We start from the raw sequence: 25,729 nt of genomic DNA, 5'->3' as shown, positions 1-25,729 counted from the left end.
TGTTCTCTCTCTCAAGGTTGCCGCTCCCTCCTTTTTGTTTACTTAAAAGATCAGCTCCTAATCCCATTAGGAGGTGCTTATCCAAATCATATTTGGATCAGCCTTCTCTTCTAGTGATAAGGATAAACCCTTATTTTATCTGCAGATTAGATTAGCTTTATCCTAATCCCATTAGGAGGTTTCTAGATCTGAATCACATTCAGATCTGGACTCTCTGAGTGGATAGGATTAAGACCCTATCCTATCTACTAATCCATCTCAGAATTCGCCCCTTTAATTAACTAAATAAATAGCCAGTTCGAAATGGGCTTTAGGCCCATTAAGCTTATGTGCTCACTCAACATTCCTAACTGCTGCCCAGTTGGGCTTCCTTGTATGGCGTGGGACCCAAGCATTGATCTACACATTAGCAACATGGGTTCAGCCCAGCCTTTGTTACAAGGCCTGGTCGAATACACTGTTAAGACAGTGCACCCTCTGAAACCCATCAAATGGGCTCTATGGGCCCAACACTTACCCTAAGTGGTCCCTGGGCCAAGCCACCTTGTAACACCCAGGGACTGTGGGCAGATGCAAGATTAGCTCATCAGGTATTATCCTCAATGGTCTTACACTTAACCTCTCAGCCCTTAATGATCATACACTACCCGACAAGAGAGGACCTCTCCCTCGGCTGCAAGGAACAGTGTTGCACACTCTACTTATATGGATCACGGGAATTAAAACCTTTTGCAAACATTTTAGAAACCATAATATATATACTTTTATATCTCATATAAAATATACTTTGCAAAACAAATCTCAACGGTTGCAATCGGCTGCCGGCAGTCTTGGTTTCCAACAGTGAGAGTGCATCCCCGATCATTACCTTTGTCCGACAAAGGGCCTGATCCTGTCACTATGATCACCCACTCAGATGAATTCTCGGATTGTCCCAACATACCCAGGTTTTGACCCCCGCTAAGGATCTCACTGATTGGTACATCAAAGACAGACCGATCCGACACCTAGTGCAATATCATAATCGAGTCTAGGGGTCGGGTGTAACTTTCTAGTTTTGCCCATCAATCTCCAAGGTCCAGGGCAATACTGGAAATCTGGTCCAGTTCAAAGATTCAATTAATCCCACACTGTATGTGCCTAGGGTCTCACCCCGGTAGCTGAGACATGCCACTCCAACCGACTTGGTGGCACCACAGTGTCAGCCTTGTCAGGATAGGTCTCCCTAGACCGACCCACTGGCTGTGAACATTCTAAACTAACACGAGTCTCAATAAGTGTCCAGTTTAAGGGTATTACACAGAAACATACTAAGGGAACATGAATCAAATATGCACTTTTATTCATTTACAATAAACTCATAAAGTACATCAATTTTGATTGAAGCTAAGGGCATACAAAACTGTCTAACACACATGAGTTGTTCTAGTTTATAGCATATGTTTTTCTGCTCTGTAGCACATGAGTTTTTCGCTTGTTAGCATATGAGTTTTTTCCATTATCACAACACATTACAAATCATTGAATTTCTATCCGCCCTATATCATATGAGTTTTTCCGCCATTATAGTACATCACAGATTATTGAGTTTTCTCTGCTCTATTGCGTATGAATTTTTTCACCAACAGCAAACTGCAGATCACTGATTGTTTTCCGCTTTATAGCACATGAGTTTATCTGCTCTATTACACATGATATTTTCCACTCTATAGCACATAGTTTTTTTTTTCTTTCCATTACTTTGGAACATCATAAATCATTCAATTTTCTCGTCACTGAACAACACATTAGTTTTCACCACTTAGCACATCACAAATCACTCTTGTTCTCCGCTCCACAACACAATAATTTTTTCACCATGTTAGCATACCACAATTTTAATTGATATATTATTATTATTTTCATCACCTAATGGCACATTATTGATTTAAATTTCATATTCTCACCTTATAGTGAATAGTTAACCTCACTCCACAAGATCATCCATACTTGTTGAAAGTCCATTATTGTCAAAAATTAATCAGATTTCATATATTGAGTTGCCTTTATCATTGTTTTTTATTTTCTTTTCTATGTTTTTCTCTTTACGACAAATGTACCCTAATTTCGAAGGTTCTGGATGCCAAGGGGGTCATTTTTCCAAAAATAAAATGGCTTGTACATGATGGAACGATGATACACGGGAATTTTTTTTATCCGTCTTAACCCTCGACATTGCCCTTCTTCCGATCCTACCCTTCACATAAGTCTCTGTATACTTCTTTTGGTGTTTGTTGTTTCGTAGTTTCTTACCCCACAACAAAGAATGACTGCTATCAACACCTAATTTTTGCTTGGTTCATTGCCTAACCCCCAATTCACCCTGAACTCCCAATTAGACCCTCCTGATCTCTCTAAAACACCCAAAAACCCAAGAAAACTCAACTTTCAGCCCCAATGTCCTCAAATCCACCGTTAAATTAGCACAATACCAATTTAATAACCACGATTAACCTCCATCTACACTTTGACCCTCAAATTAGACACTGCCATCAAACTCAAGACCTACCAAAATACCTAACGGTGTTCATTATACGGTTCAAACTCCAAAACCAAAAGAACCAAACCGAATTTATAATTTAGTTCATTTTATACCTATATACGGTTTGGTTCGGTTTGAGAATTTTCTAAATTGCAGTTTGCGGTTTGTGGTTTGATTTATTGAATTTTATAAACTAAACCTAATGAGGGGTATTTTGGCCCGACCTGTTAGCACGTGGACTCGTGGAATAACTTATTGACTAGATGATGACTCGACATTTCTTACCACCTCAGCCAACCAGGTTAGCTTGGGTATCTCGGGCACCTCAACCAAGATCGAGGTCCGAGCATCTTGTGATGGCCTAACCCGCTGAGGTGACACATAGTCCACTTCTAGAAGCTAGCTAGTTGTCTTTGACCTTTTCGAGATCACGACACACATCTACAAAGCCTCATCCTCATCCCGCCCAGGTCAAACGGACTCGATAAGGCTTATCATCTCACACGAAGTCCATCTTCGGGCGCGGAACAGACTCCTGGTAGTGTAGGTTGGAGATCTCAGAGGTGTTTCGTAAGACCTACGACAACTCGCCTATATGAGGACTTCAACCTCAACATCAAAAAGTACGCACGATTATAGCTCACTAGCCTTCTTGCTCACAAAGCTCTTCAGCTCGCAAACAATAGTTACTAACTTAAGCATCGGAGTGCCCACACTAAGTAAGCCACCCTGGGTCCTCTGATCTTGCTCTCTTGTAGTTCGACTAGCCACCTAAGTAGACCGACGTCCGAGCTTCTATCCAATTAGGAGTGACCAAATCGCGCTGGCGCCGTTGCACATTTTTTCCTGCATTTTCTCACTCATCTAGTCCCTAGTGTCCTTAATGCCTTTCCTTCAGTGTGTTGGGAATGACCACCCCATCTTGAATGATAAAGAAGTACCTATTCTTCCAGGTCAGGGCTTTCGAGGGGTATTTATGAAGGAGTTTATATTTAGGCCGATAGGACATATAATAGCTTAAGGCATTTATGTCTAAGGGGAGGCCGAAGTCATGGAAAAGAGAAATGGTACCAACTAGGGTATGAACCGAGTTCGGATGAAGCTGATCAATGGTGACGTCAAAAACTTTTTAGGGTCTTAACGATGAATGGGTGAATTAGGAAGCGGAGCCCAGCTTTTAGGTGTTCCGCGAAGACAGTTATTTCCTCATAGTTGTGCTCCCAAGGGAAGCTGCCCACAGGAAGATTGTAGTAGAAGTGGTCAAGGAATTTGTATCAAGTAGCTAAGGCACTAATCTGCTCCCCGGTCATGTGAGAGGAACCGAAGTGGTCTAGTTCTCTTGGATGAGCTGCTCGAGGATTCCGATGGGAAGACGCAACCCTTTTATGGGAACCTCGCTAGTCTTGAACCTAGGTACCCTCCTCAGCCTAACGAGACTCCACCTCTCCTCACTAGAAGGATTACTAGTACTCAACATAATTGGAACAAAGGCAAAGAAAAAAATTGGAACAAGGGAAGACGATTTATCTAAAGAAAGAAGACCAACCTCAAAACAAGACAAATGGAGTGGGGCCCCAAGGCCCCTATTTATAGTCGGTATGGCCAGTTACGGACGATCTAGATTGATCTGATCCAACGGCTCCTAAGAGGGCAGTTGTTTGACTTTCGAGGTTGAGTTCGGTTGAGCACGTGTTTGAAGTCCGCAGACTTTATAGTTCGCGTGACATCCGCATGTTCCCGGGACGTGATCTAATTCTAGGGTTGAGCCAATTGAGTCGGTCATGTTTGACTTGTAGATCGGATGTTGGCCAAGCTAGAAACCGGGCCAAATCCACTCAGACTCATTGTAAACTCCCGCACCTAGTTGACCACCTCTAGCACGAGAGTGGGGGGCAATTGATGAGGAGTAATTTTGCCCTACCTATTAGCATGCAAACATGTGAAATGACTTGCTGACTAGGCGATGACTCGACATTTCCTACCACCTCAGCTGGTAAGGTCAACTCATGTATCTCGGGCACCTCGACTAAGATCGAGGTCTGAGCAGCTTGTGATGGCCCGACCTATCGAGGTGATACGTAACACACTTCTAGAAGCTAGCCAGTCGTCTCTGGCCTTTTCGGGATCATGACACACGTCTGCAAAGCCTCATCCTCATCCCGCTCATGTTGGACGAACTTGATAAGGCTTATCAGCTCACTCGAACTCCATCTTCAGGTGTAGAACAGACTCCTGATAATGCGGGGCAAGGATCTCAAAGGTGTTTTGTAAGACCTATGACAACTCACCTATATAAGGACTTCAACCTCAACATCAAAAGGTATGCGTGATTATAACTCACTAGACTTCTTGCTTACAAAGCTCTTCAGCTTGCAAACAATAGTTACTAACTTAAGCATCGTAGTGCCCACATTGGGTTAGCCACCCTGGGTCCTCTAATCTTGCTCTCTTGCAGTTCGATCAACCACCTAAGCAGATCGATGTCTGGATTACCATCTAGCAAGGAGCGACTAGATCGTGCACCATAAGAACCAAACCGTAAACTGTAAACTAAAATTTTATATACATATATAATATGAATATATGATATATAAATATTATTATAATACATCTAATTAGAATGCATAAAATTATAAATATATAATGAACTCTTTATTTTATAATAAAATAATAAATAAAAGTTATAAGTTTTAATTTTTAGGGGAGTTATTTAGGCTTTCTAATTAGGTTAAGCCCAAAAGAATCATAGAATGGTCTAAATTCCTCAAATCGTATTAGAAACCACACCAAACCGTAATAAAACAATTTGGTTTGGTTTGGTTTCCTTACCAAAATGGTTTGGTTCGGTTTAGAAATTTCTCAAATTGTAATTTGCTAGTTTGGTTGAGATCTTCTCTAAACCGGACCGTGAACACCCCTAAGAATACCTACCCAACAAATCTCAATTTAAAATTCTTTCGTTTACCCTCTTATCAAGCGAAGATTTTATTTCAATCCCTCTCATTAACCTAAAATCCTTGTAACCAAGATTCCTTTGATCCAAAAACATCTGAATCAATCAGACAACCATTAAACTCCAGACACATCAAAACACCTTCCCATAAAGTTTTAACTTGACATTCTCCTATTTACCTTTCCATCAAACTAAGATTCCATTCTAGATTCTCTCATTGACCCAAATTCCTATGGTCTTGACCCCTTGAATCAATCAAACATTACCGCCAGATCTCAAATACCTTAAAATACACACTTATAAAAATTCAGCCCCAAAGATCTTTTTGCCCCTTCATCGCACCAAGATTCCATTTTGAATCCCTAGATTAATTGAATCACTACCCTTCCAAATCTGCCCGATTTAGGTCGTTGGGCCAATCCTACCCTACCAATCAACTCAAAATGCTAAAAAACCCTATCCCGTGAAATTTCAACCAAAACTACCATTGTTTGCCCCTCCATCGCACAAAGATATCATTTCGAGGCTCTAGATCGATCAAATCAAGCCCTTTTCTAGATTTGCTCTATCTGGGCCCAATTGGTCCAATTTGACACCACCATTCAACCCTTCTAAATTTCAGCTAAAACTCTCCTCGTTTGTCCATTTATTTGGAAATATTCCGTTTCACTCTTTACGGTAGACAAATCTCAACCCTCCATGTTTTGACCCAAAATCGCCACTATTAAACCAGAATCCCGGTTTGAATCCCTCATACCCGGTTTGACCCAGTTCTTCGAAAATTACTAAAATGCCTCTGAATTCCCCAATTTTTACTAAAATGCGTCTATATTTCTCCAAATTTAACAAAATGCCCCTGAATTTCCCATAATTTACAAAAATACCCTTAACCTTACCTATAAAACCCAGCCTATCTTCGCACTGTTCGTTCTCTCCTTCTCTCGATCCCAAACCAGAAGCGGCGACGACCTTCTCTCCTCCATCTCACCTCCGGTTCCTTCTCCCCCATCTCTCCCTCTCATCCTCTCTCTTCTCCATTATCCCTCCCTGTTGAAACCAGTCCATTCTAATCCACCGAAGTCTACTGTTCACCATCCTCTTCCTCGTGAAGAACGGAACCAGAGGCGGCGGAGAACTAATCCAATCTCCACCTCCGGTCTCTCTCTCTCTCTCTCTCTTTCTTATCCCTTCTTCTTTTTCTTCTTCTCCTTCTCCACCTCCGGTCTCTCTCTCTCTGTCTCTAGGGTTCTCTGTGACCAAAGAGTTCGGGTTTTAGATCAACAGGCCAACCATGGCAACAGCTTCAGGTGCAAATTTTCCTTAATTTTCTCCTTTTTCTAATCATATAATATAAATTTGATTTCCAATCTGTAATGCCCGGATTTTTGTACAAGGGTGTTGTATTGTGTTGGATACTTCAAATTTTAGTATAAATTCTATATCTAACATCTTCCCAGATGTATTCTTGCCTTATCCGGGCAATATAGCTTCTAATTATCATCTTTCAAATATTTTCTCCTCAATACTCAATAGAGGAGTTGAATAACAAAGTTAGTAAATGATTTCGTTGATTCTGTAGCTATGGGAGGGGTGGATAGGAATCGACTTGAGTGGGGGCATCATGTCCAGATGCTCTTTTGTATGACTGCTATATATTCTGGTTTAGTGTAAATCATCTGCAAGCATTGTGTTAGTTCCATATAGCCCAATATTAGCGCACTGTAATATCTTTTTATAAGATTGTTATGTATTCTTCTTTTACTGTAAAACAGCTATAAGCTTTGTCTTTGTTTGATATAGGGTATATCAGAATACTAGTAAGTGGGCTCTATGGCTCCTCTTATCTAGTTAATTTGAACATTGCTACTGGTAAAAAAAGGCCTTTTTATTGGCTAACGTGTAAAAAACTGAATTTGAATTTTTTTCTTGTTAGAGGAGGGATGAGAGAGTTTGGGTTGGACTGTAGGGTCCTCCTATCTTATTATTTCAATAAAGTGCTTTTGAACATTGCCACTGGTAGAAAAAAAAAACCTTTTATTGGTTAAAGAGGGAAAGTTGAATTTCCATTTTTTCTTGTTGACAATGTGGGGAAAGATGTCTGAGTTATGTGAGAATTCTATATACCAATGGTAATTTTCATGTGCTTTTTTCTTTGGGACACTTTACCAGACCAACTTGCTTCACCATTTGGATTTGTGCATCTCCTCTAAAAGTTAGCATTTTGTATTGGGAGCATAAGTGAGAGACTCTAGAGGAAACAAAAAACCTGGTACTTATCCCCTTGTGTATTCTATATCTAATGAGTGGAGAAAGCATAAACAACCTTTTGACTTGTCATAGATCTCTTTTCCACAAATTTAATATCTAGCCATATAAAGAGGCAAAAAATTTTGTGGTAGTGTACAATGGCTTATTGGGTATTGGCTTTTTAAGGCCATTAGTCTCAGCAGGGTGATGCCTCCCTCTATCTGTGAGCTGCTGCTAGCATGGTATCTGCATAGTTTAAATGTAAAAAGAGATATCGTTGGAAATTGATCCCTGTGGCACTGTCCTGGATCATCTGGTCCGAAAGGAATAGGAGAATTTTTTCAGGGCAAATCTAAAGTCTGTGAAAGAATTAATCGACATGTCTATTGACAGCATTGCTTCTTGGGCTTCTGTCACTAATGAATTCTGTTAGCAATTGAACTTACAGTGGTGTATTTCTTTGAACTTTTGGCCTGTCTGAGTTGTATTGGTTCTTTTAATGGATTCTCCTGTTTTGGAGCTGCCCTGAATGTTTTGTTGTATCATTTGCTATCTTTCTTGTTATTAATAAAATTTACCTTATTTTTCAGAAAGAAAACAAAAACAAAGATGATCTGTTGAGACTTGAGAGGATGGAAAACAGTGGTCATTCTTCAAGTAATAAATTAGTAAAGACAAGTGGAAGGGAGAGCTCCTGCAATGGGTAGCCTTGGTAACAAAGGAGCTTCAGGAATAGGCAAAGTTGGGAGAGATAGCAAAAAACAATATTCTATTCAGCTTTTCTGGAGGAATGAGGACATCCGTGGCGCAATCCTCTAGAGACTTTAAAGAAGCCATGGGGGGATCTCTTAATAAGAATGGAAAACCAATCTGATTGAGAGCATCCTTTCGTCCATCTGATCCGTGTTTCTCCAAACCCTTTCAGTCTCATGATATTTCACAAATGGTTCCAGTGAACTCTATCATAAGCCTTCTCAAGGTTTAACTTGCAAACCACCCTGTCAAGGCCTCTCCTTTACAGCATGGGAGATAGCTTAACTAGTTATTCTCATACTGGATTATGCTTACGTTTTGAATTAAAAGAATGATTAATATAAATGGATGGTGGAAAAGCATTTAGGTGTGTTATAATAGATGAATGATGATATATGAGTATGAAAAGCAGGTTTGGAGGCACTCATAATCACAAAAGTTAAAGGGTGGAATGGTGGATGCTTTATTGGAATGAGAGGCACTCATTCCTCTTCTTCCTCTTCCCCTTCCTCCTCATCCCCCTCCTCTTAAGGAGGCTTACGCCTCTTACGTTCTGAACTACACCTCACGCCTCTAGGTAGTGGAATGCCTCGTGTCACGCCTTCGTGTTTTAAAACATTGATTGAGTCCTGAAGCATAGGATTCAATCTTTTGTTCTTAGTTGATTTATCCAAGTGGCTATAAAATGTAGCATCAATTCAATTATAAAATACAGGGACTATGTCTCCTTTATTACAAAATTGAATACTCTTTGTTAGAGTTACTTCAAAGACATTTGTTGGAGAAAGCTAACAATGGTGATTGTGTAGTTTATTGGTTTCATTTGTTTCACTTGGTCTGATCAGGCCTTATTGGTATCTTCTCTCCTTAATTGTTGAAATTCAAAAATAGCTTCTGCCACCCAATAGAAAATGCAGTCCATTGTTGTTGTTGTTGTTGGTTTGCAATGAATGTATCTTACAAATTTGGTGGGATATGCAGTGGCATTTAAATCCAGGGAGGATCACAGAAAACAATTAGAATTAGAAGAAGCACGGAAAGCTGGGCTTGCACCAGCTGAAGTCGATGAAGATGGGAAAGAAATTAACCCTCATATTCCTCAGTACATGTCATCTGCACCTTGGTATCTCAATGCAGAGAGACCGGTAAATAGTCTGTTTGCTTTCCTGTAGCTTACAGACTGCAGTTTATGGTTTTATGTGATTCTAATTCACCTTCACTGCTTTTGGTACTCAGAGTTTAAAGCATCAAAGGAAATGGAAGTCAGATCCAAATTACACCAAAGCCTGGTATGATAGGGGTGCAAAAATTTATCAGGCTGATAAATATAGAAAGGGTGCATGTGAAAAGTAAGTGGATCATCTTTTCTTCTTCTCCTCTTCTGTTTTTTCTTTATTTTGTTGCTCAATATTGATTGGGAACCAAAGCCATCTATCAGTTGAGAACAACTGAATATATACTAATGGCATTGAGTGTAACATTGTATTGAATAAGACAGTTGAGATGGACATAGAGAACTAGGTTAATGTAAGGCACCTGACTCACTAATGTGTTTTGCAGAGTTGTACCTGCAGATCTTATCCCCCTTTTTCTGTTCTTTTAGGATTACCTGTTCATGATACAACCTGTTTCATTTTTCTGTGTTTGATATTTAATTGACATATTATGTGCTCTTTTCCCCATATTTTTTAATCTTTTTAAAAATTTGTGCTTTCTTTGTTTGGGCAAGTGCCTCACCTTTTGCGTTGGGGCACTAGAACCTATAGCTCTCTTAATTGAATCCCTAATATCTCTAACCAATTTTGAAACTTAATCTTGATTTTAACACTGTAGGAGAGTAGGATACCTTCCTAGGCCCCAGAAATTTCTTAAAGAATCTAGAAAAAACCTCTAAAATAGGCGATTCAAGTATTAATAGTGCCCTCTTTGGCTCTTCCACTATTTATATAGTTGTGACAATACAAGTTTACCAAAATACCTCTGGCTGTGTAACACAATAATAACATACATTTCAATAGGGCCCTACTGAATCCCTGTAAAAGTGAATATTCTTCATCTCTAAGATTAATTAACGACAGAGAGAGAGTATGCTTTATCTCCAACATGATTCAATAAAGAGAAAGTTACACTAAAAGATGACCTCCAAAATAGTACTGGTAGCTGATTGGCTTCCTATGCATGCACTGTGTCTGAAATGAGGGCATGGTACCGCATATTACTCCTATTTCTTAAAGATAAGGTATGCCATACTTGTACCAACATTCCTCAATAAAATATGATTGAATCTGTTGGGTTTATTCTACATTGCTTGGTTTGCTACTTGCTACAGGTACTTAATTGGTCTTTTTATTTTGATGTAATCCTATTGTTTCTTTGGTTGGCTGGTTTTCTGTTTTCTTGTGTTTACTTTCTCATTTTGGTGTGAATGAACTAAACTTTGCTGCAGTGCTACTTCTGTTTTTTCTCTTTTTCTAATAATACAATTCTTTGTTTCTGAGCAAACAACAAGAAAAACAATTGCAAAAAATACAATAACAATAATATAATCTTGTTTTATAACTTCAAAATATTTCTTTATTTGCTTGTTACAGCTGTGGAGCAATGACACATGATAAGAAGTCATGCATGGAAAGGCCTCGAAAGGTGGGATCAAAATGGACAAACAAGCATATTGCACCTGATGAGAAGATAGAGACCTTTGAGTTGGACTATGATGGCAAACGTGACCGATGGAATGGGTATGATCCAGCAACATATGCTCGTGTTATTGAGAGATATGAAGCTAGAGATGAGGCGAGAAGAAAATATCTGAAAGAACAGCAGCTGAAAAAATTAGAAGAGAAGAACAATAACCAGAATGGTGAGGGTGAAGTTAGTGATGAGGATGATGATGAAGATGCCCTGAAGGTAGATGAAGCTAAGGTGGATGAGAGCAAACAGATGGACTTTGCTAAGGTTGAGAAGCGTGTGCGCACAACGGGTGGTGGGAGCACAGGAACAGTCAGGTAAATGAGTCTTTTCAGTCTGCGAGTTTAACTGTTAATTCATATGGCCTTCCCAAGATGCAACCTATTTTTGGTTGTGTCCTTGTACTTCATCAAATTTGGTGAAGGATTTTCTTTGTATCTGTTCATTTGGTGCTGTATATTACTTCTGCTGAAGCATTTAATTATAGGAATTTGCGTATTCGGGAGGACACGGCAAAGTATCTTTTGAATCTTGATGTGAATTCTGCACATTATGATCCTAAAACCCGATCTATGCGTGAGGATCCTCTTCCAGATATGGACCCGAATGAGAAGTTCTATGAAGTGAGTATTTTGAGAAACCATGCATTCTATTAGATTGATTTGTGTGCTTCATTGGTAAAACTCATGATATAGTGTTTGTGTATCTGACTTTATGATTGTTCCATTCTTCAGGGAGACAATCAATATAGAGTTAGTGGGCAGGCATTGGAGTTCAAGCAGCTTAATATTCATGCATGGGAAGCCTTTGATAAAGGCCAGGACATCCATATGCAGGCTGCTCCCTCTCAAGCTGAACTTCTTTTCAAAAATTATAAGATTATTAAGGAGAAGTTGAAGTCTGGAATTAAGGAAACCATTATGGAGAAGTATGGCAATGCAGCTTCTGAAGAAGAGCTTCCAAGAGAGCTTCTCATGGGGCAAACTGAGAGACAGGTTGAGTATGATCGTGCTGGTAGGATAATTAAGGGTCAGGTAAGAATGTATTGATGCTTCATGTTTGTTGTATATTTTGTTTTGTTTTTGTATATATCTATTTTATTATTCTGTTGTTGTTGGTTAAGCAATAGATTATATTTCATAAAGGGAAATCTGCTACTTCTATGTACATGAAGCTTCCCAGTGGAAAATAGAATTCAGATTTAATTGTTTAACCAATGACTCTTGTTATCCTTCATTAAGGTTTTCATTTCTGTATCAGTTGCTAAGTATAAATTTTTTCTTTCCTTTTTACTGATTAAAAAAATTTTCCCTTTTTAAGTCCAAAACACTATTTTCAGTTGTATTGGATATCATGTAAACTAGGAAACCTGTTTTTTGGAATCTGGTTTTAACTAAGTATTCATAACCAGGAACAGCCTTTTGCAATTGAGGGATTTTAGCTCCCTTCATACCTAGATGACAATGCAAAAATGTTCAGAGATCAGGCTTACTGAGTTTTCAACTTAATGAACTTTTTTGCACATAGTTATATGATGTGCGCGATCATTATTATGCAGCCTCCCTGAATCCAGATGGATGTAGACGCTAATTTAGATCTTTTTAGCCTTGTGCCAACTATATGGGGTCAGCTACATGTATCCTGTTCTGCTCGAACAGGAAGAAGACAGGATGAGGAAAGAGTGGTGACGAAGACTGTTCCTCTTCTCTCCTTGTTTGAGTGGAACCAGCGGCGGCGAAACTGTTCATTCTCTTCTCTCCCTGTTCGAACGAAACCAGCGGCGGCGAACCCAGACTGTTCATTCTCTTCTCTCCTTGTTTGAATGGAACCAGCAGCGGCGAACCAGAGCTATTCGGTTCTCTTCTCTCCCTGTTCGAGCGGAACCAGCTTTAGCATCAAGATATCCCTCCCCATTTTGACTCAGCTCCTCTAGCTCACCTCCTTAATCTTCTATTCTGTTTCATTCCCAGGCTAGAGGATACACAATAGCCAGATCGAATCAGACTAAGATATGGAAGCAAGAAAAGAAACCAGGATTGGGAGTCGTGGCTGAAAGTTGCAGAAGGTGGTCGATGAAAATGTTCCAAAAAAGTTTTCCTAGGAGTGTCCAAAGGGGAGGAAAGAGATGGGAAGCTCAGAACTGGTACAAGAGAGAAGGCATGGGGGCATGCTCAAGACCAAATTTCTCCTACAGAAAAGCGGTGAAAGCAGGAGTTTGACCGGACTTGGGACGTTTTGATCTAAAAACTGTTGAAGGTAAGCTTATGATATTTACAGAGATGAATGGGGTGGAAGCAAGAAGTTTTTAAGGGATTGTTTAGTTGGTAGATTTGGGTGGAAGGTGGGGTTAAAGGAAGAGGAGATCTGGGCTAATCAAATTTGGAAGGAGGTGGGGGGAGTGAAGGTGAAGAAGTTGGCGGATGAGCTCTTCTTGTTCATCTTCCTTCTAGAGCAGAGGCGCGATGGATCTTTGAAAAAGGTCCATGGTCAATGGGGAGGAACCCTCTTCCTCTTTAATGGTTAGGAGCTAGCACGAGTTGTTTTTATTCGGAGTCGGAAAAGGACTTTGACCGGTCGGAGGATATCTGGATTAGGGTGTTCGGCCTACCTCTGCTTCTATGGTGTCCGAGTGTCATCAGATTAATCGGGGATGCGTGCGGTGGTTTTCTTGAAACAGATGATTCTCCCTTTGAGCTGGCTACTTGCGAATGGATTCGAATGAAGGTGAAGAAGGGTGGCTTGATTTCGGAGAAGGTGGAGATTGTTGCTGGGGAAGTTCTCTTCTCAGTTTCCATCTGGCCAGAAGTCCTTTCGTCTGTTCGGAGGTGGAAGACGGAGAGGTTCACAGAAGAGGGAACTCAAAAGGTCAGGGAGGACTCGATGGGCTCGAAGACAATAGTCTTAGAGGATGTCAGTGAATGCTCCCCACTGCATGCTCATCCAGTTAATTTAGGGGGAGGACTGGAGCGGGTAAGATCGCCGGAGAAGGAAGAAGAAGAAGATCGATCCTATGGTTCTGATAGTAACCGTTCAATCCCAATACTAACGGAGGGCTAAGATTCAAAAGTCAGGGTGGGCCTTGAGGGAAGTGCCTCTGTTTTGAAAATGGGTCTTCTTGGAGATGGTGAGTTGGTCGATAATATTAAAAATTTAATAAAAGAGTGCCTAAGAGACCTAAAAGTGGTGCATATGGAAGAATGCTCGCTGGCGGCAATTAATGAGGCAAGACTTCTCTCTAAAGTTGGGGATGGTGTAGATGTGGGAATTTCAAAGAGGGTCTAGGATTCAGATTCGGGTCAGCTAAATCCATTTACTCGACCTAATCAGAAGCCTAGTAGAAAAAAGAACCTTAGAGCTGCAAGTGAACCAAGATGGGCCGGAAGTAGACCAAGACAGTTCAGCTCGACTAGCCTGGATCCAGCCTTTTCTCTGGACCGGTTTGAACCGACATGGATCACCCGACCTTGTGTACAGGAAGGGAGGACTGGGCTTGCCACTTTGAAGATTCAGACCTCTCCTTCCCCTAAAGTAGAGCCTGGTGATGATAGCCCGGAGCACTTGGCCCCCCAATCTTGTCCTTCTGAAATGGTGAAGAAGGCGAAAGCTGAATGCAGAAGACTGAACCAACCTCCCCTTTCCATGGTTCCTTTGAACGAGCAGTTGATGGAGGTGACGCCGCTGGCAGTAGTGGAAGTTGAAGATCAGTTTGCAATTAGGAGCGATACTCAGAATCAACATAGAGTGGCGGAGGAAAATGAGCTAAGTCACGTTGTGGCAGAGAGGAGAGAAGAAAGTGGCCAAATAGTGAGTGTGGGGAATTCAAATCTTGGGACTGTTGAAGCAGGTAAGTCTAGTAGCAGCACTTCTAAGTCCTCTTCCTGGGTCACTTCTAAACTTCTAGGGTTGGGGAGCTTTTTGGGGGTCTCGATGGAGGGAATGGAAGTGGAGACAGTGAAGTTCTTGGAAGAGATAGAACAAATAATTCTGTTGGAAAGGGGTAAGATGGGGGCTAAAATGGGGGGGGGGGACAAACTCCAAGGTGAGTAGAGAAATGATGCGTCTCTCTTGGGGTTTGAATGAGAAGGTTGGGAGCAGTGTTGGGGCGGTAAGGGGGTCGAAGAAAAACTGAGAGGGTGGGGGGAGTGAGTTCTAGGAGTGGGAGGTGTTGGCTCTTTTGTTATATCATTGAATATTAAAATTCTTTCTTGGAATGTTTGAGGGCTGGGGTCTGGGAGAAGAAGAATGGTGGTTTGTGATTCCTTAAAGGCTTCAAATTCGGGAATTGTATTGATTCAAGAAACCAAATTGGAGAAAATAGATGGTCAGGTAAGATGGTCAGGTAAGATGGATGGAAAAGGCAGCCAATGGGAGTGTGGGAGGCTTGCTATGTCTTTGGGACCCCCTAGTTTGTAGTTTGATTTCTTGTAGAAGTTGGAATTTCTCAATCTCTCTTGTTAGGATGGTAATATAGTTCAAGTCACAAATGTGTATGGTCCAATAGTTTCTAATCTTAGGAGTTTATAGGAGGAACTGTCTGATATGAGGGGGACTTTGACTCATCCTTGGGTTATTGGGGGAGATTTTAATGTCACCTTGTCGGTGGAAGAGAAGAATACAAGAAGTGGCAGAACTGTATCGATGAGGCAGTTTGCAGATTTGATTAATAATATGGATCTAATGGACATTCCCATTCAAGGTAACAGGTTCACTTGGACAAATAACCAGGATACCCCTACCTTGGTTAGATTGGATAGATTTCTTGTTTCCTCAAATTGGGAGGACATCTTTCTGGACTTTAGGCAGATATCTCTACCCAGACCTATCTCAGACCACGGTCCTATTCAGCTTATTTGTGGGGAGAGGGAGAAGGTCAAAATTCCTTTTAAATTTGAAAACTCTTGGTATGAGGAGGAAACCCTTAGACCATTGATGAAGAAAGTGTGGGAAGAACTTCAAGTGGAGGGATCTAGTTCCTTTGTTCTGGCAAAATAAATGACGGCTATAAAAAAAAAGAATTAAAATCTGGAACTTGGAGAATAAGTTAAGGTTGGGGACTGAAAGAAAAGCCTTATTGGGTATTATTGAAGAGATTGATAAAGCAGAAGAAATGGGTCCCATTTCTGAAGAGTTAAGGCTGAAAAGACTTCAAGCAAAAAACAGCATGGAAAAATTGGTGGTGAAAGAGGAATTGAAATGGAGACAACGGGCTAAAGTTAAGTGGCTAAAGGTAGGTGACAAAAATACACATTTCTTTCACAAAGTGGCTAATGCTAGAGCTAGAGTTTCAGCTATTAAGAAGTTGACATGGAATGAGAGATGTGGTGAATCTGATTCAGAGATTAAAGCAGTTGCAACCTCTTTCTATAAAGAACTTTACAAGGAAAAGTGGAAGCTGAGACCATTTCCCTTCAATTTAGGCAACTGCGTGAGACCTAGAAAAGTTGGCTTGAAAGGCCTTTTATAGAAGAGGAAGTCAGTGCAGCAATTAAGAAGCTTGAAGGTGATAAATCACCTGGGCCGGATGGTTTTACCAATCTATTCTATCTAAAGTGCTGGAACTTTGGGAAAGAAGATGTGATGAAGGTGTTCTAGGAGTTCATGCAAATGCGTCCCTACAAAGTTTCTCTAAGTGCCACTTTTATCTCCCTTATTCCAAAAATTGAGGGGGCTGTGAATGTTAAGGAGTTTAGGCGTGTTAGCTTACTTCACAGTTTCTATAAAATATTGGTGAAAGTCTTGGCAGAAAGAATGTAAGGGGTGATAGGTAATGTTATTTCAAATAATCAGAGTGCATTTATTCCAGGCAAACAAATGGTAGACTCAATTTTAGTTGCTAATGAGTTAATTGACTCAAGGAGAAGACAGGGTATTCCGGGGTTGTTTGTAAGCTTGACATTGAGAAGGCCTATCTCTCCAGGTAAAGAGAAAGTTAATATTCTTCAGTTTGCTGATGATACCCTCTGCTTTGTGGACACATCTCTGCCTCAGTTGGAAACAGTTCTTGGAATTCTGAGTTGGTTTGAAGTGGTTACGGGTCTCGAAGTCAATCTGAACAAAAGTAAGATAATCCTAGGGGGTCAAGTTGTAAATTTGGAAGATTGTGCACAGGTAATGGCCTGCCATATGGAGCTCCTTCCGGTTAAGTATTTGGGGTTGCCTCTTGGGACAAAATGTTCCTCTTCTTCAATCTGGAGTCCAATCATTGAGAGAATGTAGAAGAGGTTGGCTCTTTGGAAGGCTAAATATTTATCTTTTGGTGGTAGGGTTACATTGATTAAGAGCTCCCTTTCCAATCTCCCAACACACTTTCTTTCTCTCTTTCCAATTCCAAATAAAATTGCAAAGAGGTTGGAACAGCTTCAAAGGAACTTCTTATGGAGGGGATGGGAGGATGAGAAGAAAATTCACATTGTTAAGTGGGAGAAAGTGTGTAAGCCTAAGGAGAAGGGTGGCTTGGGAGTTAGGAAAGTAAGATTTCAATGCTGCTCTTCTTAGCAAATGCATATGGAGATTTGCTTATGAGAGAAATGCTTGGTGGAGGTGCTTCATTGCGGCTAAGTATGGTGTGGATTGGGGAAAGTGGAAAACTCTCGATCCCCTTTCATTTGGGGGTAGTTCTCTCTTGGCTGGTATTTCTAAGATCAGTACTCTTCATGAACGGGGTCAAGTTTAAAGTTGGAAAAGGGGATAGAATCAAGTTTTGGAAGGATTCCTGGTGTGAGGAAGGCCCCTTGGCTGATGTTTTTCCCCGGCTGTTCCAAGTTGCAGTGAATCAAGATTCTTCAGTTGCTGATAACATTAGTACCGCTGGGGGCTCATTCTCTTGGACTCCCCTATGTAGGAGGAATTTGCTAGACTGGGAAGTGGAGGAGTATGTAGGTCTGTTGGGGCAGATTCAAAATCAGAGAATTGATGAGTATGAAAGATGAATGAACTTGGAAGTGGAATGCAGATGGTAGATTCACAGTTAAATCCCTTAAGATGTGCAGCTCAGGTCAGGAGAACTTCCCGGATGGGCAGATTTGGAACCCCACCTGACCCTCCAAGGTTAAATTCCTGGTTTGGACAATGGTTTTGAATAAATGTCTAACTAGGGTCAACTTGGAGAGAAGGGGTATGCAGATTCCTGATCCCTCCTGTGTCTTATGCGGCATGGGTGCTGAATCTATAGATCATTTGTGCATTCACTGTCTGATCTCTTCAATCTGGGGACATTTCTTCAAGAAACTAGAGGTGTGTTGGGCTATGCCTAAGTCTGTGAAGGAGCTGTTTATGAGTTGGAGATTGGAGGGTCTTAGCATGAAAGGCAGGCTTGTTTGGAATACTATTCCGTAGGCTGTTCTTTGGTCCATTTGGATGGAAAGAAACAATAGAGTTTTCTGTAATCAATCTAAAAGTCCAGATGAGATTGTGCAGAAAGTGGTGGGGAAGATTTGCTCCTGGGTGTCGGTGAATGAGGAGTTTAAAAGTCAGAATGCTTCTCTCCTTCTTTGTACTAAATCATGGTTGTTCTTGTAATATGTTTTGGGCTCAGGAAGGCCTAGTTGGCCTGAGTCTTGTTGAGTTTGGCTTTCTCATTGAATAAAATTACTTTACTTTTTTCCAAAAAATTTAGATCTTTTTAGCTGGTAGTGTGAATTCTGTCTTTTCGATGAATGAGAAGCCAAGGATAGTGAGAACACTTAAAAGGCAATCAATAGACTATAATTGGGTCCATAATACATTTTCTTCACTTGTTCTCAAATTTATCTAGCCGTATCAGGACAAATGAGACTACTGCTGATCTTAGAAAATAGAAACCAGGTCAACACCAGATCTAGATCTAGTTAAATTGTTACATATGAACATGGGGTGTGGAAGTAACAATGGAGGAATGAAGTTACAAGTTCCTCCAGTGGTCTATCATACTTGGAAATGCTTTATATGTTTGCTTTTATTTTTAAATTTTCATTTGAATACGCTTTACATGTTATGCTTATGTATTTTAATTTTAGATAATGGTTTTTTAAAACATTTATTTTAAAATAAAAGTTTATATTTTTTATTAACGTTATGTTTAATATTTCTTTTGATTTTTTTTTTTGCATTTTTTTTGAATTTTCTGACTTTTTTTTATTTTTTAGCTTTTTTTTTATTTTTTAGATTTTTTTCTAATTTTGTGCCTTGCTAAAAAGGCGTGCACCTCGCCTTGCCCTTTTAAAACACTGGCAAAAGTTATAGACATGGTGGAAACATTATAAATTATGCAAAATATAGAATGGTATTTTATGAAATGATATAAAAGAAGCATAGGCACACCTTTTTAAATTATTTTTTTGAGAGAAGGTAACTATTATATTCAAAAGGGGCAGGGGGGATGTACATGAGAGGATGTATGAAAAAAATCATCAAATCCTCACAACTAAAATATCTCCCCACTTAAAGGGGCAAAGTGTTTGCACTAAACAAAAAATTCGTATCCCCTCTAGATTTAGCCAAAAGATCTGCAATTAAGTTCAATTCCCTTGGAATCCATCTAAGGATTCCAAATCACTAAACAAAGCTAAGAAAATAAGGTTATAGACAAAAGACTACATTCTGCCTTGTAGACCTTAAGATTCAGAGCTTCATGATACAATGAATTAAAGCAAAATTTAAACTCAGAAAATGTAATTGGTTGTAATAAATAAAGCCAAATAATCTATTACACAAACAAAAACTATTATTTTACTTCATTTTTGAAATGAATATTGAACTAGCTCAAAGTGTAATCATGTAAGTTAGGCGGGCAATAATGTTGTTACTCCACGTATCTACAATATTGTCACCAGCTTATATTATAATACTATCTCTTGTACTCCACATATTGCTAGTAGTGTTTTTTGGGGACTATGTTGGTTCCAGTAAAATTTCTTGTCGCTACCCTTGGAAGGGGAAATGGAAATATGTTGTGGAAACTATCTCCTGTGTTCCACGTAGTGCTGACATTGGGGAATATGTTGATTTTGGTAAAATTTTGTGTCACTACCCATGGGAATGGAAATATGTCATGAGAATATTTAGGGGCATTTTAAACCATGCCTATATCAATAACAACTTGACAACCAGGAGTAGACTAGTGTAACTGCTCTACTTATAACTTAGTCCTCCTAGGAAGATTTGTTGTTAAAAATCCTGGAGTTTTTCCTCTTCCCCAAGGCCCAAATCGCAACAACTGGGGGCAGTCCTCAAAATTGCATTGCTCTGCTTGCTTAAATCCGGTGGGTGCCATTCCTCAATATCTTCTTTGACAGATTTATGGAAGACCTAAATACTACCATGGATTTTAGAAAATTCCCCAAATTCATCAATATTCAGTAATATGTGGAATATTGCATAGTATTTATTTATTCTGGTTGGGTATAAGTTCTATTTGTTATTTTATCAAATATATATAAAAGTTCTATTTGTTATTTGGAAACATAACAATTGGATGGTCATATAGCTACAATTACTTTGTTCAGTATTGTCTAATCAATCAATGCTTTCAGGGTAGCTAATCTTAATAAATATGGTTGTCTATAAAAAAGAAATCTTAATATATATGGTTTCTTTTACAGGAGACGTCCTTACCAAGAAGCAAATATGAAGAAGATGTGTACATTAATAACCACACAAGTGTTTGGGGTTCCTGGTGGAAGGATCACCAATGGGGCTACAAGTGCTGCAAACAAATGATAAAGAACAGTTACTGTACAGGTGCAGCTGGAATTGAAGCTGCTGAAGCTGCAACTGATCTCATGAAAGCTAATATTGCTCGTAAAGAGGACACTGAAGGTTAGTGTGCAGGCTTGATTTTACCTTTTCTATGAAGCATTATTACTGACCTCAACAGAGGTTAAATTTCTCATGCTGGCACAAGGGCAGTAACTTTCCTGCAATTCACGCCTAAATGTTTTATAGTTTCTTGTCATTTAAAACTACTGCTTGCCTTTTTAGTTTAAAATATATAGCTCTTTAACTATTCAGCTTCATTGAAAAATTTTGATCTCTTGATATTTTTAAATTTGTGATTTCTGCATTTAGAAGTTTGATGTATGTGCAAGCCTTATTTGTGATATTTCTGCTTTATGTTTGAAAATCCCTGCTACATATGCACCTATCTTCCCTTTCTCAAACAAGTCTAACTTTTACATTACCAACATATACACAGAGAAACCAGCATCAACGGAGGACAAAAATCTTGCTACATGGGGAACTGATGTACCGGATGACTTGGTCCTTGACAAGAAACGACTTGTTGAGGCACTTAAGAGGGTATGGCACCTATAGCATATTTTTCCTTTTATTGTGCTTATCATAAAAAAATTGACTTGTTTTTTATTTTTAAAGAACTTTAAACCTACTATTAGTGGAGGGAGCTACTTTAAATTTGATTGAGCATAGAAGAAATCGAGGTTACAACCTAATATGGGGACTTGGAAGTTAAAACGTCTTATTTTGTAGGCCAGAGATCCTTGGCCCCTAACTTGAATTGCTTGTTCAAATGAGTCTATAACTAACTGGTGGATTCAATTGCAAGGAAAGATGTAGATGGGCATAAGCTACACTAGGTTCTAACCACCTTGGTTAAAGATTTTTCTCTTTTGTACGGTGGGTTTTGCATTGTTGGGGGAGTTTTAGCTATCATTCTATTTTTAGGCGAGATTCCAGATGTTTTATGTTTTCATATGCTGTTTTTATCATTTTCTGTTGACCTGTTAGTCCTTGTTAGTTGAATTGAAGCATTGGCCTGTTTTCCTTGAATACTGTGAAGAAAGGGCGGTGGGGGGGGGGTTTACAGATTGTAGTTTTTAAGCCCCAAAAGGGTGTGCTTGGGTATTGGAGATATAATTTTCTTCTCAAATTCTGTGACTTGGACAGGAGGATGAAAGAAAGAAGGAAGAAAAAGATGAAAAGAAGCGGAAATACAATGTGAGATGGAATGATGAGGTATGCTTTTCTTTAACGCTGTGTTTGTTTGAGGTGTAAATGAGAACCGGGGTAAACTTTATACCCCTGGTCCAATTTTGCATGTGTTTGGTAAAGGTATTAATATAAACCTTGTAAATTGATGTAAAATTTCATTCTTATCAGTATTTCCATCGAAAATCAGTGGAAAGTTTATGCCGCTAAAATCGATGTAAACTTTCCCTTCTTCGTCCATTGGTCTCCTCTTTGCAAGAACAAGCTTCTCTCCTCTCTGTCCTGCAATGTCTCTTCCGTCCAACAGCCAGAAGAGCAAGCTTCTTAAATCTCTGTCCTGCAACGTCTTCTCCGTCCAACAGCCAATAGAACAAGCTTCACTCCTCTCTATCCTGCAACGTCTTCTTTCTGTCCTGCAACATCTCCTCTCTGTCTTGCAGCGATCCTCTCTATAAGATAAAGCTTCGTTTCGATTAAAGAATCTTATAGATCTTCAAGATCTGTCTGTTTAACTAGGTGACCTGAGTACAAGATTTGGCCATTCCAAAATCTGCCAGATCTGAGTTTCTAGTTTTAATATCAAATCATAATAACTATAAAAGATTGCTTGTGATAATCCAAATTGGTGGTTAATTGTTCCAGTTAACTTTGGTTCTTCCCCTATCTAACTGCTCTGTTCCGTGATGATTGTCGGCAAGGTAGCAGTTATCTGTGGGTACAGAGATGTCGACAAGGATTGTGCCATCACCATTAAGCAAGTCGGTGCCTGTGTAATCATTACTGAGATAGACCCCATTTGCGCCCTTCAGGCTCTCACGGAAGGCATCCCAATGCTGACCCTTGAGGACATTGTAGCCAAAGCCGAAGCAGACATTCTGTCGGCTTGGCCGGTGATCAGCCTTGAACCATTTAGGGTACCGAACCAGGTCTGCATTGACGACCTGCATGAACCTCTCTCCCTCCTGGCACCACCCTCACTACCCCTTCCTCAATGTAGACCATCTGCAGATTTCCCGTTTTCTAGACCAACCACTGCTGCACTCCTAGCCCTCCAGCTATGCTTTCCGATTTCATCTGCCTTCCACTGCCCATGCTATAGTGGGTTCAGGCGTCAGAGCCCAGACGGACCAAGGAGAGGCTGAACGAGCAGAAAACCTTTCACTTTTGCACCGTAACAATCAAATAACATGAGAGAAAAATTCCAAAACACCCTGGTTCCATTTGCATCGATCACTAAACCGGGGTCACATTTTTCATCGGTGTAAAACTGAATTTACACCTAAAACAAACGCAACCTAATGTTTTAATGTGAGATGCATGTGCTTAGTTTGTGGTGGTTTTGTTTCTCACTGATGTTTAATTTTCTTAGGTTACTGCTGAGGATATGGAGGCATACAGGATGAAGAAGATCCACCATGATGATCCAATGAAGGACTTCTTTCACTGAATTTGGACTATGTACTTTCTTCCATCTCAAGCATATTTAAATGGAGTCATATATCTGTTTTCAAGGTTATTGTTTGCTTTAAAGTGGATCGAAGTGGTTCTCCCTCAACCTAGAGAAGTAATGGAATTCGAATGAGATGAACGCAAGGTTCCACGCCAGGCCCCACTATGATTGGTGTGGACCCCATGTAGAACTTTATCATTGGTTCCACAGCCAGCCGAATAGCCATCGCGTTCAGCCAAACCTTGCTCGAAGTAATGAAGTCGTATATCTGCTTGTGTAAGGTTTCTCCCACGGGGGACTTCCATTTTATGTGTATATTTTTCTTGAAACTAGGAATGTCAGGAGTACCGTTGGAAATGAATTCCTCTTTTCTGTATTCAATAGTGCGACCTTTATAAGAAAAAATGGTCTTTGTGGTTTGTATTAAGTATCAACTGTTATAATGAGAATTGATGTGTAGATGTGAAATCTAAATTTCTCCCGTTCAACCTGATTGATTACATGACGGGTGTGGTGAATGCAAGGTTTTAAGACGACCGCTTGTACATGAGTAGGCTTTATTATATCTGTATCTTTTTATTTTGTTGTCCCAGTAGCTCGTATTCCTGATGATGGGGTTTGGTCCCCGTCTATATTTAATTCCAACCCAACTTCCAATCCATCACTTAATTCAAAGTTGGCGAATTTTTTACTCGAAGCTGATATATGTATCCATGGATCTGCTGAAGACAAAATGGGTCTTGTTATATGATTTTTTAAGTATTTATAAGCATATACATCTAAATCGAATCGAGTTAGATTTTATTAGATTGGAAAGAGGTAAATGCACGTTTGATTCAAGGTTGAAAATACTGATACATTGCGAATCGATATTGTTTTTTTTTACTTATTTTTTTTTCTGGAACTGGTTCAGGGGGGCCGGTTTAGGGCTCCTCCACCCCCTGAACTGGTCAGACTCCCGATAAACCCACTATAGGGGCGTAACGGAGGGGTCTTAGAACGATATGTATTGATTGATACGTGCTGATACGTGTCGATATTTTGAACTTTGGTTTGACCCAGAATTCAGATCATCCTTAATGGGATAGAGTTTGAATTAGAACTCAGATAAACATGGATACCATTTCTAGCTGAATTACAAATCTATAGTTTGGTAATTTGACAATAAGGCCAAGTTCGGTTCATCTTAATGGGATAGAGTTTCAATTCTTGTTCATTCTAGGCAAGAATGAATTACATTAGTGTTTGATTATAAAATTCTTGTCATGGTCACATTCTTTTTAGAATGAAAAATCAGCCTCATAGCATAAAAATTAAGCAGCATGCACTATGAAAAATAATCATGCCCAACCTTGCTCATTTTCATTATGAGGAAACTCTGCCTATAAAATTGTTGCCATAGATATTTGCTTTTGTGAAAGTACTTCTACAAAAGTACTTTTATAGGAACACTTATAAATGTACTTTTACATGAAAGCACTTTTACAAAAGTACTTCACTAAAGCATTTTTACGAAGGTACTTTTATGAAAACACTTTTATAAAAACACTTTTACGAAAGTACTTTTATAAAAGCATTTTTATGAAAATACTTCAAGAAAGTACTTTTATGGAAGTACTTTTACAAAAGCACTTTTGTGAAAGTACTCTTATAAAAATACTTTTATGAAAGTACTTTTATAAAAGCATATAAAAGCACTTTCATTGACTGTTGGAGACCTAGGCTGGTAGTTTGTAATACCAAAACGATTTTTTTTGAAGGATGAAAATGAGCAACATAAGACACATGCCAATCTTAAAAGAATTAATTTTTAGGAAAAAAAGTGTTTGGTTCATAGTAATATTTTCTCATTCAGCCTATTTTTACCCATTCTTGTCCATTTTAGAATTTCATCTTAAGTAAGAATGAGAAAGAATGAGAATTAAGCCAAACATGGCCTAAACATGTAATATCTTTTGCATTCTTCTCATCCTTAATAGAAATTCAGATCATCCTAAATAGGATCAAGTTTGAATTAAAACCCAGATAAATGATCGCATTAATCATTATTAAATGTATGTAGTTTAAGTGTTACTAGATCCATAGTCCTAGTTGCAACTTGCAATCCTACGCAAGGGTGGCAGGCATAATTTGCCCAGGGTTGGGCTTGTTTGTATTGGTGTAATATGAAAGTTATTTATAAAGAAGCATACCA

The 25,729-nt window shown here is 39.4% G+C and overlaps 1 protein-coding gene across 1 annotated transcript; it reads left to right on the top strand.

The window, feature by feature from the left end:
* Window positions 1–6,400: 6,400 nt before the first annotated feature.
* Window positions 6,401–24,082, top strand: LOC148875677 (pre-mRNA-splicing factor SLU7). Its single transcript, XM_088965046.1, has 10 exons — window positions 6,401–6,781; window positions 9,456–9,619; window positions 9,711–9,823; window positions 11,066–11,479; window positions 11,650–11,785; window positions 11,897–12,196; window positions 20,741–20,957; window positions 21,334–21,437; window positions 22,044–22,112; window positions 23,455–24,082. The coding sequence occupies exons 1-10, from the start codon at window positions 6,766–6,768 to the stop codon at window positions 23,530–23,532; spliced, it is 1,611 nt and encodes a 536-aa protein (XP_088821172.1). The 5' UTR covers window positions 6,401–6,765; the 3' UTR covers window positions 23,533–24,082.
* The last annotated feature ends 1,647 nt before the right edge of the window (window positions 24,083–25,729 follow it).

The sequence above is a fragment of the Nelumbo lutea genome, chromosome 1, assembly GCF_056320005.1.
Source record: "Nelumbo lutea isolate HS-2025 chromosome 1, American lotus-T2T, whole genome shotgun sequence".
In the NCBI taxonomy this organism is placed as follows: domain Eukaryota; kingdom Viridiplantae; phylum Streptophyta; class Magnoliopsida; order Proteales; family Nelumbonaceae; genus Nelumbo; species Nelumbo lutea.
The sequence above is the reverse complement of the archived record's forward strand: the minus strand, read 5'-3'. Positions and strand labels throughout refer to the sequence as shown.